Source organism: Hippoglossus stenolepis, chromosome 9, assembly GCF_022539355.2.
Source record: "Hippoglossus stenolepis isolate QCI-W04-F060 chromosome 9, HSTE1.2, whole genome shotgun sequence".
Classification (NCBI taxonomy): Eukaryota; Metazoa; Chordata; class Actinopteri; order Pleuronectiformes; family Pleuronectidae; genus Hippoglossus; species Hippoglossus stenolepis.
This window is the reverse complement of record NC_061491.1, coordinates 15,609,324-15,623,534: the sequence shown is the minus strand read 5'-3', so window position 1 is coordinate 15,623,534 and position 14,211 is coordinate 15,609,324. Positions and strand designations below refer to the sequence as shown.

Below are 14,211 nucleotides of genomic sequence, written 5' to 3'. Positions count from 1 at the left end.
TCAAACAGCTGAGGTAATGAGAAATACGACCAATTTCTTATCAACTTCAACACAAACGGAATCTTTTCTTGCATTTGGTGGAGTCGCCCCCTTCTGGCCGTTATAAATAATGCAGATTTAACGCTGTTTCCCTGTCCAGATGTGTGGACCTTATGCAAAGATGGACAACGCGTCTCCGCTTCCTCCCACTATCCACAAATGAAGCCAAAATATCCCAGATAGCTGCTCTGCCATCTGTAGTAAGGTCTCACTATACGTGAGGTCAACCATTCGCGAGTCAGTCTTATGAGTCAATCATGATGTTTAACCCAGTTTTTATAGCATCAAATAACCAATTAGAACCAAATTTACAGGGAAAATTAGCTCTTTTGTTAGTGTGATGATAAGGACCTAAAATGACAGGAAGCATCTATGACACGTTATTGAACAGGTACATTAACTGTTTATTTTTTTCTCCATGTTCCATCCACTAACATGGAGGTGGCAGGGTTAATGACTTATGCTGCAGCCAGCCACCAGGTGGAGATCGAGATGTTTTGGATTCACTTTGGAGGAACTGTCATGGCGACCACAGCTTGACAGCTGCTGGTGAACCATGACCGTGTCTGTGTGGCTCCGCCCCTCGTCCCTGCAGCACTCCGAGTTGTTGCTGTGAACAGACTTCAACAGTTCCTGCAGCTGAACACGAATCTGGAGGTAATGTCAAACTTTTTTACAAACATCACAGATCCACTTTAGAGCTGCTGATCTGTGGAATGTCTGCATCTGATCTGTGTTTCCATGCAGCACTTACACAGAGTCTGACGTTTTCCAGCTCAGCGATCTGGGAAGCGCTGATTCGCTGAACTGAGATGAACTTTCTTCCCGACATGTTGCCGCCGTTACATATCACACAGCTCTCGTATAATATCCTCTTCTCATATAGTTTATGTTTATGAGTTGAACTCTAGCTCTTCAGATTGTTAAAGTTATACTAAGTTGTCAATGCAGGATTCAGTCAACACCGCAATAAATCCGAGTCTGATATTAAAGAGTAACATTTCTGTTACATAGACTGATGGTTGTGACTTATTATGCTGTAAATTTCCTTTTTTTCCCTAATACTTAATTCTCATCTCTATGGAAGCCCATTTCCGCCACTGTGATGAAGAAAATAAAAATCTGTTTCTCATAATTATGACTTAGTATCTCATTATTATGACTTAGTATCTCATAATTATGACTTACTATCTCATTATTATGACTTAATATCTCATTATTATGAGATAGTATCTCATTATTATGACTTACTGTGGGCAGGCGCAACAGAACAGGTCAGGACAGCCGCCTGTCTCGCGGAAGTCAGCGACTATGCATCGAGGCAGAGACATAACATAATCGATTCATGTTTTCTGCTCCGTTCATTGTCTTAGCGATGTGCTGCCGCTGCATAATTGTAACCAGCGCTGCTCCAGGATCAGAACAGACTGTTTCCGCCTCACTTCCCCTCTGACCTGCGCTCACTTTACACTTTAACAATAAACACCAGCACTGATCACAAGTTAGTAGGACACAAGGTTATGCAATGTTGTTTGTGCATTATTCAGCCAACCCTGCAAATACTCTGAGATAATCTTTATTTTACTTTCATCCATGTTATCAACAGGCTTACATCTCTGTTATTGTCCCTGGTTGGTTGGTTGTGACTTCTTGTGTCTTTTTTTCAATTTTTTCCCACTCTAATCAATACCCCTCTAATAACAGTTACCAATACACTGTTTATGGAAGCAAATATCTTATCTAATACTCAATAATCTGGTGTATCTGGATACTATGAGTCAAGAGTCCCTTTACATGTAGGTGTCTCGTGTTAACTCAGACATGCGGGTGGCAGTGATCGGAGCCGGGGTCATTGGCCTGTCAACAGCTCAGAGCATCTATGAGCAGTATCACTCAACCGTCACGCCGCTGACCATCGAGGTGTACGCAGACTGTTTCACTCCGCTGACCACTAGTGATGGAGCCGCTGGCTTCTGGCAGCCCTACCTGTACGATAAGGGCAACGTCCAGGAGACGTAAGTGCATCCTCATTGAGCTGCCTTTGATTCCATTCTTAAATTAGGCCCACAAAAATGGAGCATCACTTTAATGGCGTATTTTTCCTCACCTTCAGGAAATGGAATAAAGAGACATTTGACTACTTGCTGAGCTGCCTCAGTTCATCAGAGTCTGTAAATATGGGGATATTCCTTCAGTCCGGCTACAACCTCTGCACTGCAGCAGCCCCGGTGAGTAGGACTTGGTTCCTTTACTTCACAGAGATGATGTTATTCACAAAACATTTTACAACTAAGAACAAAGGTTGTGTGCAATGAAAAAATGTAGATATGACAATGTCACATCAAAGACTCATTCATACTTCTATCAATATCTGTCGTATGCAACATCTGTCATTAACACATTCCATTAGTGTCCAGCTGCAGTGCTGCACTGTTAGTAGAACACCAGCAGAGAGATCTCACTGAGGGTTGGGTTCACACTCAGGGGTTATCTGGGCTTCTGCATCCTGGGTGCTGTCATAGTAACTGATGTGGTCTTGAATTGCAGGATCCCTCCTTTAAAGATATTGTCCTGGGCTTCAGACAGCTCACAGAACGAGAGCTGCAGATGTTCCCTGGATACAAGTAGGTAAAAAAAAGAAATAAAGGAAAGTTACAAATACATTTCCTCCAAATACACACGTGGGCCTACAAAGAAAATAAACTAGGGCTGAGCGATGTGGCCAAAAATCATATCAAGATAGCAATGTTCATATCAGTCGATATTGATAATTATCATGATAAATGTCACATTAGTCACAGAACTTTTTTCTCCTGAATGAAGGTTGTGGTTTTAAACTCTTCTTTATGGGCAGAGAATGACAAACACTTAAAAACATTTTACAAATCTGAGGTAGGTCAATAACTCATTATGCAATATATCAGTTTATATTGGACTTTTGTTACATAACTATTGATAAGATTATATTGCAATAAGAATTGATATTGTTTTATTGCAGGCCTAAGGAACAAAATTATGAATAATAATTTCTTAAAAACTGCTTACACTATTATCTTTAACCTGCCCACTCATTACTCCCAGGCTTCCTCCTAGTAACTGACAAAATTAAATGTTTTGAATGTTAATATCCTATTAATATATAGCACATTAACAGGGTTTAAAACATAATTTGAATATATTTCGTCCCAATACCAGATACAAAAACTTACGTAATAATGGATAAGTAAGTATAGGTATGGATAATTTTGTGTTTGTGACTTTTAACCTTTTTATTTGTCTGTTGTAATATGTCCAGGTTTGGGTGGTTTAACACTGCTCTCATGGTGGAAGGCAAAACATACTTACCTTGGCTCATGGACTGGTGAGTGATTAGCACATTTCTGAAGAGACTTGTTGTGTCGGCATTTTCTTTAAACCATAACTCAACTTAACAACTCTGAAGTGAACTCTGGTCGTCTTCATGTGGCGCCTGTTTGCAGCAACATTTATTACCCAATAAAAAGATGAAAGCAAACAACTGACTGCTGGTTTTATAAACAAATTGATTTTATTACAAATTCCTGATGCACCTTTAGAGACAAACTAAGTCTTATCTTACACATTTAATGCATGAAAATAGTGCACATGGACATGCACATACATACACATGGCAAAAAGACAAACCTGGACACCTGCTATACACTAACCTGCCAGATGTCTTTTTATGTTCAGGAAAACTGATTCTTTACTCCACTGCTCCAATTGAAGATTTGGTTCTGTGTTATTTCCAGGTTGCAACAACGGGGGGTCAAATTTTACCACAGGAAAATAGAGTCCTTCAAGGAGGTTAGTGATGGCTTTTCAATATTATACTTACATTTACTGTATGTTTTCATGAAATAAGTTTTCCACTAGGTTTTAGAAAGTCTAAACAAGTATAAAATTCAATAATTGTAGTCCTTATAAAGTCTTAAATGTATTAAATATATAATACTTAATACATTTAAGTCCCAGTTATGTTAACATATATTTTAGCGTTACTTCCTTTGTGATTTAAAATTAGTCAACCCTAACTTGTCATATTGTTCTCTCTTATCTTCGTTAGTTGGCAGAAACTGGGCCAGACGTTATCATAAACTGCACTGGCATGAGATCAGGAGCGCTGCAGCCTGACCCGGACCTGAAACCAGGCCGCGGGCAGATAGTGAAGGTGAGAGTGAACTGGAATCAAGTGTCTGTTTTATAGTTTTTATAGCCAACTACAAAGGCAGAGGGTCAATAGCAGATGAACCGTGTTGTTCCTCTGTGTTTCAGGTGGACGCTCCGTGGTTAAAACACTGGATTCTGACCCACAACTTCGAGATGGGAGTCTACAATTCACCGTACATCATTCCAGGGTATAATGCTCGTGACAACGCACTGACCTGCAGCAGCACACATTCATGTTTCCAACAGTTTCTATAGGCTTGGCTGCCAATACTGGATTTATTCCTGGGAAGTTTCAGTGGCGTACACATAATGCTCATTGCTGTGCAGTTTTAGTTTATTTCACTTTGCCCCATGTGAAGTTTGGCTATATTACAGTGTATTTAATTTAAATCCAGCAGTGGTTGCAGAGGTTGGACTGTTGTCCTGTTACAATCCTGATGCCTGCTGTCACACATCTTTTTGGTAGTGGCCAGAAAACGAGAGCTGCTTTCCGGTTTTAATCCCACGAGCGTCTGTGTCTGCAGGAGTCGTCTTGTGACTGTCGGTGGGGTTTTCCAGATAGGAAACTGGAGTGAAAATAACAACTCTGCTGACCATAAGAATATCTGGGAAGCAGCTTGCCAGCTCGAGCCCAGTCTCAAGGTAAGGTGATGTCAGAAGCTGTTTTCAGACAGGAGAATTCAGTGCAGGTCTGAAGGCAGTTCATACGTTGTTTGTGAAAGAGTTTCAGTTTATATATTTTAAATAATTGTTCTCTAATACATGATAGTAATAACATTTCGGTTTTGAGATAATGACATTATCTAGTCTTTCAACACATGTTAAAAGTTCACATGTTAGAGAGCTTATGTGTTGTTGTGTGACCTCAGCATGCCAGGATCGTGGAGGACTGGTCCGGCCTCAGACCTGTTCGCAGTAAAGTCCGATTGGAGAGGGAGGCCATTCAGGCTGGTGCAACGAAAATAGAGGTAAACCACAACTCTTGACTCAACACAGGAATATAATTACATGAACCTCTAAAACACAGTGGCTCTCTCTCAGGTGATACACAACTACGGCCATGGAGGTTTTGGACTCACCATTCACCGAGGCTGTGCCCAGGAGGCAGCGAGGCTCTTCGGTCAGATCGTAGAACAAAAAGGCAAAGGTCCAAAAGCTCGCTTGTAAACTTGTGTCCCAGAGTAATGAAAAAAGGAGTAAATCAGTGCCTTGTTCAGAATTATTTTGTATTTGGTGTAATTACATCACTTAAGACAATATAACGTGTGTGTGAAAAAAGAGACTACTATTGGTGTTCTAATCCAGTATTAATTAAGAGATGTAAGGTAAAATTGTGCATCTATCTATATGAGGTTTGAGCAATTAAAAAAGAAGAATATAAAGTGCTTATAAAAATGTTTTCAGTAAATATATACAATAGTAGAGAAACCTACTGATAATGATTCTAAATTCTAAAATCACTTGATTTTAAAGATATTAAAATCATGATAAAAACAAAATCACGACTGTTTGCTGTCCTGGCTCCCAAATGGTGGAACGAGCTCCCCGTTGACATCAGGACAATACAAAGTCTACACATCTTCCGACTACACCTTGGCTAAGAAGATGGTCTAAGTCCAGTTGCACTTACATGTAGCACTTTGCAGTCAATGTACTTACATGATTCTTGCTGTTCTGGGTTTGTACCTTCTTGGTCGAATGCACTTATTGGAAGTTGCTTTGGATAAAGGCGTCAGCTAAATGAAATGTAATGTTAAAGAACAACATGATAACACTGCACTTTTTCAAAGATGATTTACTATGGTATCATACACATTTACACCCAGTGTGTTGACATGAATCTGTGCACACAGACATTTACAACAGCTCTCTATCTCAGACACTGGCTCAGCTTTACCAGACCTGTGCCACTTAATATCCTTTTTTTCCCTTCTTTTTTAACAAAACTTTAATCAGTGTGTTACTGGTAGAATCAGACTGGGAACAATCTGTCTCCACATCATCCTTTGTCACAAACAAAAGCAAAGACAACAACTAAACCAGGTTTTGATACAATATTTACAGAAAGACAGAAAGTAACATCCTGGTAGATGTTTGTTAAGGTCAATGTGTGCAGTTAATTGATCATAACACCAAATTCTCCTCTATTTTAACGAGAGCTGAGGAATCTGTGGTTTGTTTTAATACTCGGATTTAAATTCCCTAATACTTTAATGTTGACTTACGTAATGTTCAGGATCTGCGGACTCGTTCCGTTTGTGCTACTACTATGAAATGCTGTCGACTGTATGATGTCACAGATGTTATTTCACTCTGTTGGAGACTTTGGCAGATTTGTCCGCCTGCTGTAAATAAATGGCCAAGTAACGACCGAGACATGAGGCTGACGTTTGGTTATTAACAGAATAATAACTACAGTCATCAAGCCCTTTTCTTCATTTCTTCAGCAGAAAACAAATGTCATTCACGTTACAATGTGAAATAATAGTGAAGAACATATTCATCACAGGAGTTTCAAAAAGGATCCGTACTGTCAGTGACTTACTCTACAGTACGTCCTCGACATGTGAATCTTTAAGTCACTTTAATTTAATCAAATCATCTCATGATTTGTTGGTTGAACTGTTCCTCACTACAGCGATACACTTTTGATAAAGCTGAGTTTATGACTTGTGTATTTTGACTTGTGTTCACAAGATAATTCTCCATTATTGCAAATAGAAGCAGCTTTTTCACGGGGTTAGGAGCAGGTCTCTCAACCACAAACTGAATAGGTAGTTTTAAGGCTCTTTGAGAAAAATATTTGAAGCTAACTCCTGACACCCTCTGTATTCCCCTATGCTTCTCTTACATTAGAAAAGGCGGATTCAGATACTTTGCTCTAAGTATTTGAATTCTCACTTCTTCATGATGGTCTCCCATTGTCTCCACCATTTGTTTATGCACTTGTTCAGGTCATTTGGTCACCCAGTCACCCTGTGTGCAGTCATACAGTGGTGAGATTGTGACAGCAATGGCGGTTGAAGACTATAAGTACAGTGACATGTAAAAATATTGTGCTGCCTGGCTCGTAGGGTCATAGGGTGAGAGCTTGTTTAGCTTCCTCGCCCCCCCCTTGCCTCTTCTCTCCTCTGCGGACACCATTTGGTCACAGCTCCGGCTGGGACGTCCTCAGCCCTGGGAGCCGGAGTTTGAGTTTGGGTTTCCCTCTGAGTTGTGGGAGGAGGAGGAGGCCCGGCCCATCATCTCCTGGCCCCACTCACGGTGGGTGGACTCCTGCAGGCCGCGGCCTGTCGTCTCAATCGGCAGCGCACAGGAGGCGACGGCAGCGACGAGGCAGCAGCAGCAGTACACTGAGAGAGCCAGGTACACAGAGGACTCCAGCATCACCTGCAGGATGAGGACAACCAGGCGTCTTTACTCTTTCTTATTCTGTTCTGTAATAAAATGAGAACATGGTTGCTGGGTGTTACCTGTGCCACAAAGGGAGTAATGAGGGCCCCAACTCTGGCCATTCCACTGCTTGTTCCCAGGCCTAAAGCCCTGGTTGCTGTTGGGTAAACCTGCAGAGTTCAGAAAACACTGAGGAGGCAGCCTTACTCAGGTCCTTGCTCTATTTACTCAGCTATTGATTTGTATCTGTATCTATGCTAATACTTGTTTGCAATTTACACAATAAAGCAAAGAAACTGCACATGTATCGGACATCTAACCTCTGGAGTGTACACATAGGCAGCCTGGAATCCTCCTGCAATAAAGGCTCTGGCGATGAAAATCAACACTGTCATGGATGCCCTGCAAGAGACCAACCAATACCAATCAGAGTAGCTAAACATGGAGTCCAGAATAAATCAAATGTTTTATAAATCAGAGCCCACGTTACCTCCCAACACAACCATAGAGTGGAATGATGCACAGAGAGAAGATGAGAAAACACAACGCCATGGTCTTCCTCCGTCCCAGTCGATCGATAGCCCACAGTGTCACCAGCAGTCCTACGCAGCAAACTCAGTAAACTTACCTAACTTTTACCAAAAGTAAAAACAATTTTTACCTTTAATTTATGTAATTGATTAATGTTGGGTTTTGTTCATATGTGGCTTTGATATGCCCCCAAGCCCCTGATACACTGACATGGAAACAACCAGTAATGATTGTGTGTCCTCTATCAGAAACACCTATCAACATTAATGTGTATTATTATATATATGTTACTAATATTAGTATTATTATTCAGTCATCTTTCTTTTTAATTGTCTGGTCTCAGTGCATTAAAAGTAATATGAAGATTGCAGTAACAGGTATATAATTGTTATTATAATGCAAAAGTACAAAAAAACTATAATAATAACCATTTTGTCAAAATGCATTAAAATGACCTTGTAAAACAGTAATACACTAGTGAATCTATCAAGAATTTAATTCCATATTATCACTGTAATTACTGTACAGTAACAAACCAGTCTCCAAACATTACTTAAATTATTTAATAAAAATGTGTTGGATGACATGTTGAAGAGTGACGTGTACCTGGGAATTCAGACAACGTCGTCCACAGTAGATCTTTATAGTCATCGGAGTTCAGATATTTACACTCCAAGTTGCATCGGAGCTCCCTCTTATTACCTTTGGACACTAGAGGGAGGCACAAAACAACAAACTCAGACACATGGCCGCATGAGGAGACCAGCACATGAACTGCACAACATGCATTTGTCACATCAGCAGCAGTGCAGGTGGAACTGAAAACATTAAAGACAGCACAGTTCCATCAATAGTGCCTGTCAGCCATTGTTAATGTGATCCGCTGCACGTGTGCTTTTATATTTCTATGGATTTCTTGAAGGATGATTTATTTATGTGTGAATTTGTCCCAAATTCAGTTTTTCAATTTTAGTAAATGTAAAATATATTAGTCACACAAGTCATTAAACTGTGTGTGTGTGTGTGTGTGTGTGTGTGTCTGGGGCCTGAGAAGCACTGACTCACTTCCACATGTGCCTCCTTCCTGAAACAGCTCTGTGGTCAGAAGCACCAGTCCATAGTAAGAGAAGGCATTTGCAAACCTGAGGAGAGAGAGACAATGAAACCATAGAAATTCACAGATTGATGTCTATTGTACTAGAATGCAGGGTTTTGGAGAATAAGACAAAAAAAGGAACCCAGTGAATAGTGAATGAAGATAATGACTGCATGCCATTTCCTGTCATTCCATTTACCAAATAAACCACAGCAGAACTGTGGTCCAGCGAAAGTGGGATGAAAATAAGTCTTGAATCTTCCCACGATCCTCCTGGATAAAAAAAGAAAACGACACATGAAATAACCTGAATTCAAAGATTAAAACATAATAACTGACACACGATAATTTCAGAATCATAAAATAAGAGGATTTGTGGTCTGCAGAGACCGACTGCACCTGTCTGGCAGCAACTAGTTTTCCCAGTGGCATGGGTACTCCGTTCTCTGTGGCGATGCGCTTCAGCGTGGCCAGAGCTTTGTCCTGGTTTCCTGTCAGCACGTCGTATCGAGCGCTCTCAGGTAGCCACTGGTCCCACCACACCCCCAAAAAACAGGCACATTAGTTGCAGAATCTGTAATCTCCTGTGCTTTTATGTTTTAGACTGATCACACCATACTCACAAAACACAGGATGGCAAAGATGAAGAGAGGAATGTTAGAGAGGCCGAGCAGCCAGCGCCAGCCCAGAGTGGGCATCACCAGGATTGCCAAGAGGACCTCAAACACAGTGCCCAGCGCCCAAAATATCTGCAAAGCAACCGCAAGGAGCACAAGTTGTAAATGAAAAAAGAATCTAGTGTCAAAAAAGAATCTAGTGTCAAAATTATACAAAACTCTGCTGATAACACAGAGAAAGTTGCATGTTTTCTGGACACCAACAACACTATAGTGAGCTGGTTGATAGTTGTGTGTTCCATACCTCAATCAGTAAGATGCACGTGGCTCTAGACTTCATAGGCAGAAATTCAGCGTAGAGTGTCACCCTTATAAGGAGAAACACTTTGCCGTTAATCCAAACTCAAATCATTCATTGTAGCATTGCTTCAGATTAGCGAGATGAATTGAAGTTACTCACGACTGTGGGGCTCCTCCGATGCCAAAGCCCACCAGCGCTCGGAGGACGAGGATCCAACCATAGACAGGTGCAAATGCACTCATCAGGCCGTAGAACATTGTCCACAACACACTCATCTTCAGGCCCTGTGTGTGCACGTGAAGAAAACATACCAAGCTGCTTGATAAACAGTTTTTCATCACATCCAGCACATGTCTACATGTCTGCTATTGATCACTTTCTCTTAGAAACACAAAAGCTAATCTTGACTTTGCACAATGACAAAGTCAGAAGGAGGAAACAGATATCACCTCTATGACAAATGGAAGTGTTATTAGAACTTACTGTTTTTCTGCCATATTTGTCGGATATGTTTCCCCACAGAGAAGAACTGATCATCATCCCAATAAATACGGCCTGCAGCAATGAAAATAAATGATAATGGGATTGAGTATGTCACAGCAGCTTAAACATTACAAGTTCCACATTTTATGCACAAGGTCAGCTCGGGAAGAAGAGCAATGTCAGAGAAAATTTTAAAAAGAAAAGGAAGGTAGATGTGAAGTAGATGGATACTGGACATGAATTGAGAAGAATTCCGAAGCCTGATGGTCTGGTGGTGATGACATGCATGTCACGTGAGTTTTACTGCACAGAGCTGATATAATGCACAGCCTGTCATACATATTTTAATTCTGCAAACAGAACTGTAGCTTTTTGTTTTGGTGTGATCCACAAAATTTCAAAGAATGGGAAAATATAATTAGAATATTTTCCCGTAAAAATTTATGTTGAATGTGTCAATGATGGATTTGGTTAGAATGGGCCTTTTCTGTTAACTGTAGTCCATCTGCTTGCATGTTGTTAGATATGATACTAAAAGTAAATATGGCTTTGGTTTCTAAAGGCATTAAATAACCATTAGTCTCTGCTGCCACATGGTCATCACTGCTCAATACAGGCACTTATTTTAAAACAATCCCAAAGCACTCAATCAATAACTATCAGGGCAGTCACATGGCACTGCAGGCAAGAGCACTTTACAACATCAGCGCGCCATTACCGATGTCAGCAGCGCCACCTGCAGGCTGGGCAGTCTCCACTCACAGTGGAGCTGTGGGGCTAAGATGCTGAGGATCATCATCTCCATGGCATCAGCCATCTAAACAAACAAACAAACAAACAATAAATAAATAACAAAATAAGAATCCTTGCAGACAGTTCCTTGTATGTTTTTTTAATAACAGAGCAGGGCTTACCCAGGCGAGACCAGTGAGGATGGAGAGTTTCCACTGAAACGTCCCAAAGCCGATGGCCTCCACTGCATCTTCTACCATGAACGTGTCTGGAGGAATGAGACATGTGTGAGTCTAATGTGTGAGTCTACAGGTGTAAAAAAAGTTGTGTGAGAAAAAGTGGAGCTGTGCTATACTGCACCATCAGTCGGATTGGCGAACTCCCGAGGTACTGGAGCTCCATCTGCAAGAGCCACAGACTCCAGATCAGTCTGCTCTGCGATCCTGATAACCTGCTCTTTATTCTCGCCATCATCCTCGGAGCGGGTGCTCTCACCTGTGCGACGGAAGCGGACGACACTGCAAACAGACAAACAAAAAATCAAATGTGGGCAAGGGGTTAAAGTGGGGTTGAACATTGGGAGGGGGTGAAGGTCAAATGCTCTGGATAAATTCTAAATTCAAATTTCTTGCCAATAAGTAATAGCTTGATATACCTTAGAAGTTGTTTCTATTTTATAGGTTATACTTGGCAGATAATAGCTATAGTAGCAGCCAAAGTAGCTACCATAAAATTGGCGGGGAAAAAAAGTTATTCTTTGTTCGTGCTGCGAAATAAATGGAATCAAGAAAACCAACCACTTTATCATGTTTGATAATGGTCATAACTTTTCATTTGGTGTGATGTTATGATTATAGGGGGGTTGTACAGGTCAGTTTTGATTATTGGTGGGTTACACTCCCTCTATCTGCCCCATAAATTCCTCCCTAGAGGGTGTGAGGATGTTCATATCTACGGTTTGACTGCCAGAGGAGTTTCAGAGGTCTGATGCCCTCCAGGCACAAAGCTGAGTAAAAATGAGAGTCGGTGGCTGTTGCCTAGGTGATGTGAGCTTTTTCTGGCACTGATTTTGTGAATGGGTGGCAATGTCATCCCATGGGTAAACCATGTTAGGCCAACTGACAGCACAGCATGCTCTGCTCTGGGAACCTTATAACAGCTAATTACCCAGAGAAATGCATGTTTGCTACAGACAGAAGGTGTAATCTTCTCCCACACTTAGATAATGGTTCGTTTCTACAGGATGAAAGTCTGTAAGAGAACTTGAACAGAGGCAGCGATGACTGAACACTGTAATTACATAACACTGCCCACGTGCTAGGGGAAGTATTGGTGCTGCAAACATTTTTACATTTTAAATCTAGACGAAAACAATTAAATAAACAATTTTAGAATCCATATAGCATCATTGTTTTCTATTCTGTTTTCATTATTTTACTTAATGAAGCTTAACTTATCTAAGTTTTAAACAGATTTTTCCTTTTTATTTCTTTTACCTCTTTCAATCTCTTGACTTATTTTATCCTTCTGTTTTTAATCGTTCTTAATTTCCTTGAAAATTGTTTTAAACTGTGTTTTCTGATTTTGAATTGATTCATTTAAATTTTGTCTCTGTGTTGTTTGTAATGTCCCTGTAAAGCACCTTGAATCTAACTCTGTGTATGAAATGTGTTGTATAAGTAAAAGTGCCTTGTCTGGCAGATGAGTTTATAACAGGTCCGGTTAAATCTCTTTTACTGTAAACTACTCTCATTTTCACTGTCAAGCTTTTTAGACAGAAATCTGAAGGAGAAGTAAATATATAAATATCCAGCTATACTGTAAAAATCCCTTGAAAATATCACCTGCATTTTTATTATAGCATCTTAGACATTAAGATGATGAACAATTTCCTTTTGTCCTTTTTTTTTTGGAGGGGGGAGGATTAGAAATTACTGTGGAACTGTGTGTTTTTGAGAAATGCTGACCAGACTTGCACTGGCCCCCCTTGAGCTGCATGTGTGTGCAGCAGGGTTGAAACTAGATCACGTTGTAGCCACTGAGTCATGACAGCAAACACAATTACAAGTTAGGATGGAAAAGTTATCAGGCAGAGATCACAGTGAAGCAGCTTCCTGAGCATTAATGGTCTCCTCTGGGGAAACGCCAGGATTGTAAACAAACTGCACCACAAGGAGCAGCCTGAACGTGCCAGGTTTGTTTCTGCTTATATTTCCTCAGGCTTCGATCATGTCTCAGGGAATATGACTGGATACGTGTTGTGATGATGTGACTGGTGCTTTGGGGGAATGTCAGGCTGTTTGAGCTGAAGGAATAAACACGACACGAGGCTGACAGAGGGCGTCGCGTCGGACAAACACGCTGAGAATAGAAGGAGCAACAACAGACAAAGCAGACGAAGGCGTCGACGCGCAAGACTGAGATTTGTGATACTCACGGCAGCTGCCTCAGTTGGAACAGATCATCGTCCATGTTGCTGTGTGTTGTCCTGAAGCTCCGTTTGGCCTCATCGCCGTTTACATGCTCACGACAAGCTGCAATTTCAGCACCGAGGAGAGCGACCGACCTGCTACGGTGTTCGTCCCGATCAGCCAATCAGAGGCCGCCGTGCACAGCACGAGACCGACGCGGCGGGAGAGCGAGCGTGGATAAAGATTATGAGCTCGCGAGGATCCATGGTCCACGGTCCACACATGATCCATTAACACACACCCACACACTCACAGACAATCACAACTAAATGCTTAACCCTAACCCTAACCCTAACCCTAGCCTAAACCTAAACCTAAACCTAAACCTAAACCTAATTCTATCCCCTACAACCAAGTCTT

The 14,211-nt window shown here is 41.1% G+C and overlaps 2 protein-coding genes across 3 annotated transcripts; one reads left to right on the top strand and one right to left on the bottom strand.

Annotated features, from left to right (window-relative positions):
* Positions 1-542: 542 nt before the first annotated feature.
* Positions 543-5,726, top strand: LOC118114950 (D-amino-acid oxidase). 2 transcript variants are annotated; one of them, XM_035165739.1, is made up of 11 exons: positions 543-696; positions 1,859-2,054; positions 2,153-2,267; positions 2,587-2,663; positions 3,335-3,400; positions 3,810-3,864; positions 4,124-4,228; positions 4,333-4,415; positions 4,752-4,869; positions 5,097-5,195; positions 5,269-5,726. In XM_035165739.1, the coding sequence occupies exons 2-11, from the start codon at positions 1,861-1,863 to the stop codon at positions 5,392-5,394; spliced, it is 1,038 nt and encodes a 345-aa protein (XP_035021630.1). In that variant the 5' UTR covers positions 543-696; positions 1,859-1,860; the 3' UTR covers positions 5,395-5,726. The 2 variants fall into 2 exon arrangements, with proteins under 2 accessions (XP_035021630.1, XP_035021631.1); XM_035165740.1 differs by having other exon boundaries at positions 624-696; positions 1,840-2,054.
* Positions 5,727-6,004: 278 nt separating this feature from the next.
* Positions 6,005-14,039, bottom strand: svopa (SV2 related protein a). The gene is made up of 16 exons (XM_035165735.2): positions 13,818-14,039; positions 11,741-11,898; positions 11,563-11,648; positions 11,367-11,465; positions 10,649-10,720; positions 10,325-10,449; positions 10,169-10,232; positions 9,871-9,996; positions 9,647-9,775; positions 9,447-9,520; positions 9,217-9,293; positions 8,758-8,862; positions 8,111-8,222; positions 7,941-8,022; positions 7,701-7,790; positions 6,005-7,617 (listed from the first exon to the last, which is right to left on the bottom strand). The coding sequence occupies exons 1-16, from the start codon at positions 13,850-13,852 to the stop codon at positions 7,399-7,401; spliced, it is 1,653 nt and encodes a 550-aa protein (XP_035021626.1). The 5' UTR covers positions 13,853-14,039; the 3' UTR covers positions 6,005-7,398.
* Positions 14,040-14,211: the final 172 nt, after the last annotated feature.

What these genes read in the sequence shown, in the direction of transcription:
- LOC118114950 (XM_035165739.1), top strand. Translation starts at nt 1,861, where the DNA reads ATGCGGGTGGCAGTGATCGGAGCCGGGGTCATTGGCCTGTCAACAGCT. An exon ending in CAGATGTTCCCTGGATACAA is followed by an intron (nt 2,664 to 3,334) that starts GTAGGTAAAAAA and finishes TAATATGTCCAG; the next exon opens with GTTTGGGTGGTTTAACACTG. An exon ending in TTACCTTGGCTCATGGACTG is followed by an intron (nt 3,401 to 3,809) that starts GTGAGTGATTAG and finishes TGTTATTTCCAG; the next exon opens with GTTGCAACAACGGGGGGTCA.
- svopa (XM_035165735.2), bottom strand. Translation starts at nt 13,852, where the DNA reads ATGGACGATGATCTGTTCCAACTGAGGCAGCTGCC. An exon ending in GTTCGCCAATCCGACTGATG is followed by an intron (nt 11,649 to 11,740) that starts GTGCAGTATAGC and finishes TCATTCCTCCAG; the next exon opens with ACACGTTCATGGTAGAAGAT. An exon ending in GGAAGGAGGCACATGTGGAA is followed by an intron (nt 8,863 to 9,216) that starts GTGAGTCAGTGC and finishes GCCTCCCTCTAG; the next exon opens with TGTCCAAAGGTAATAAGAGG.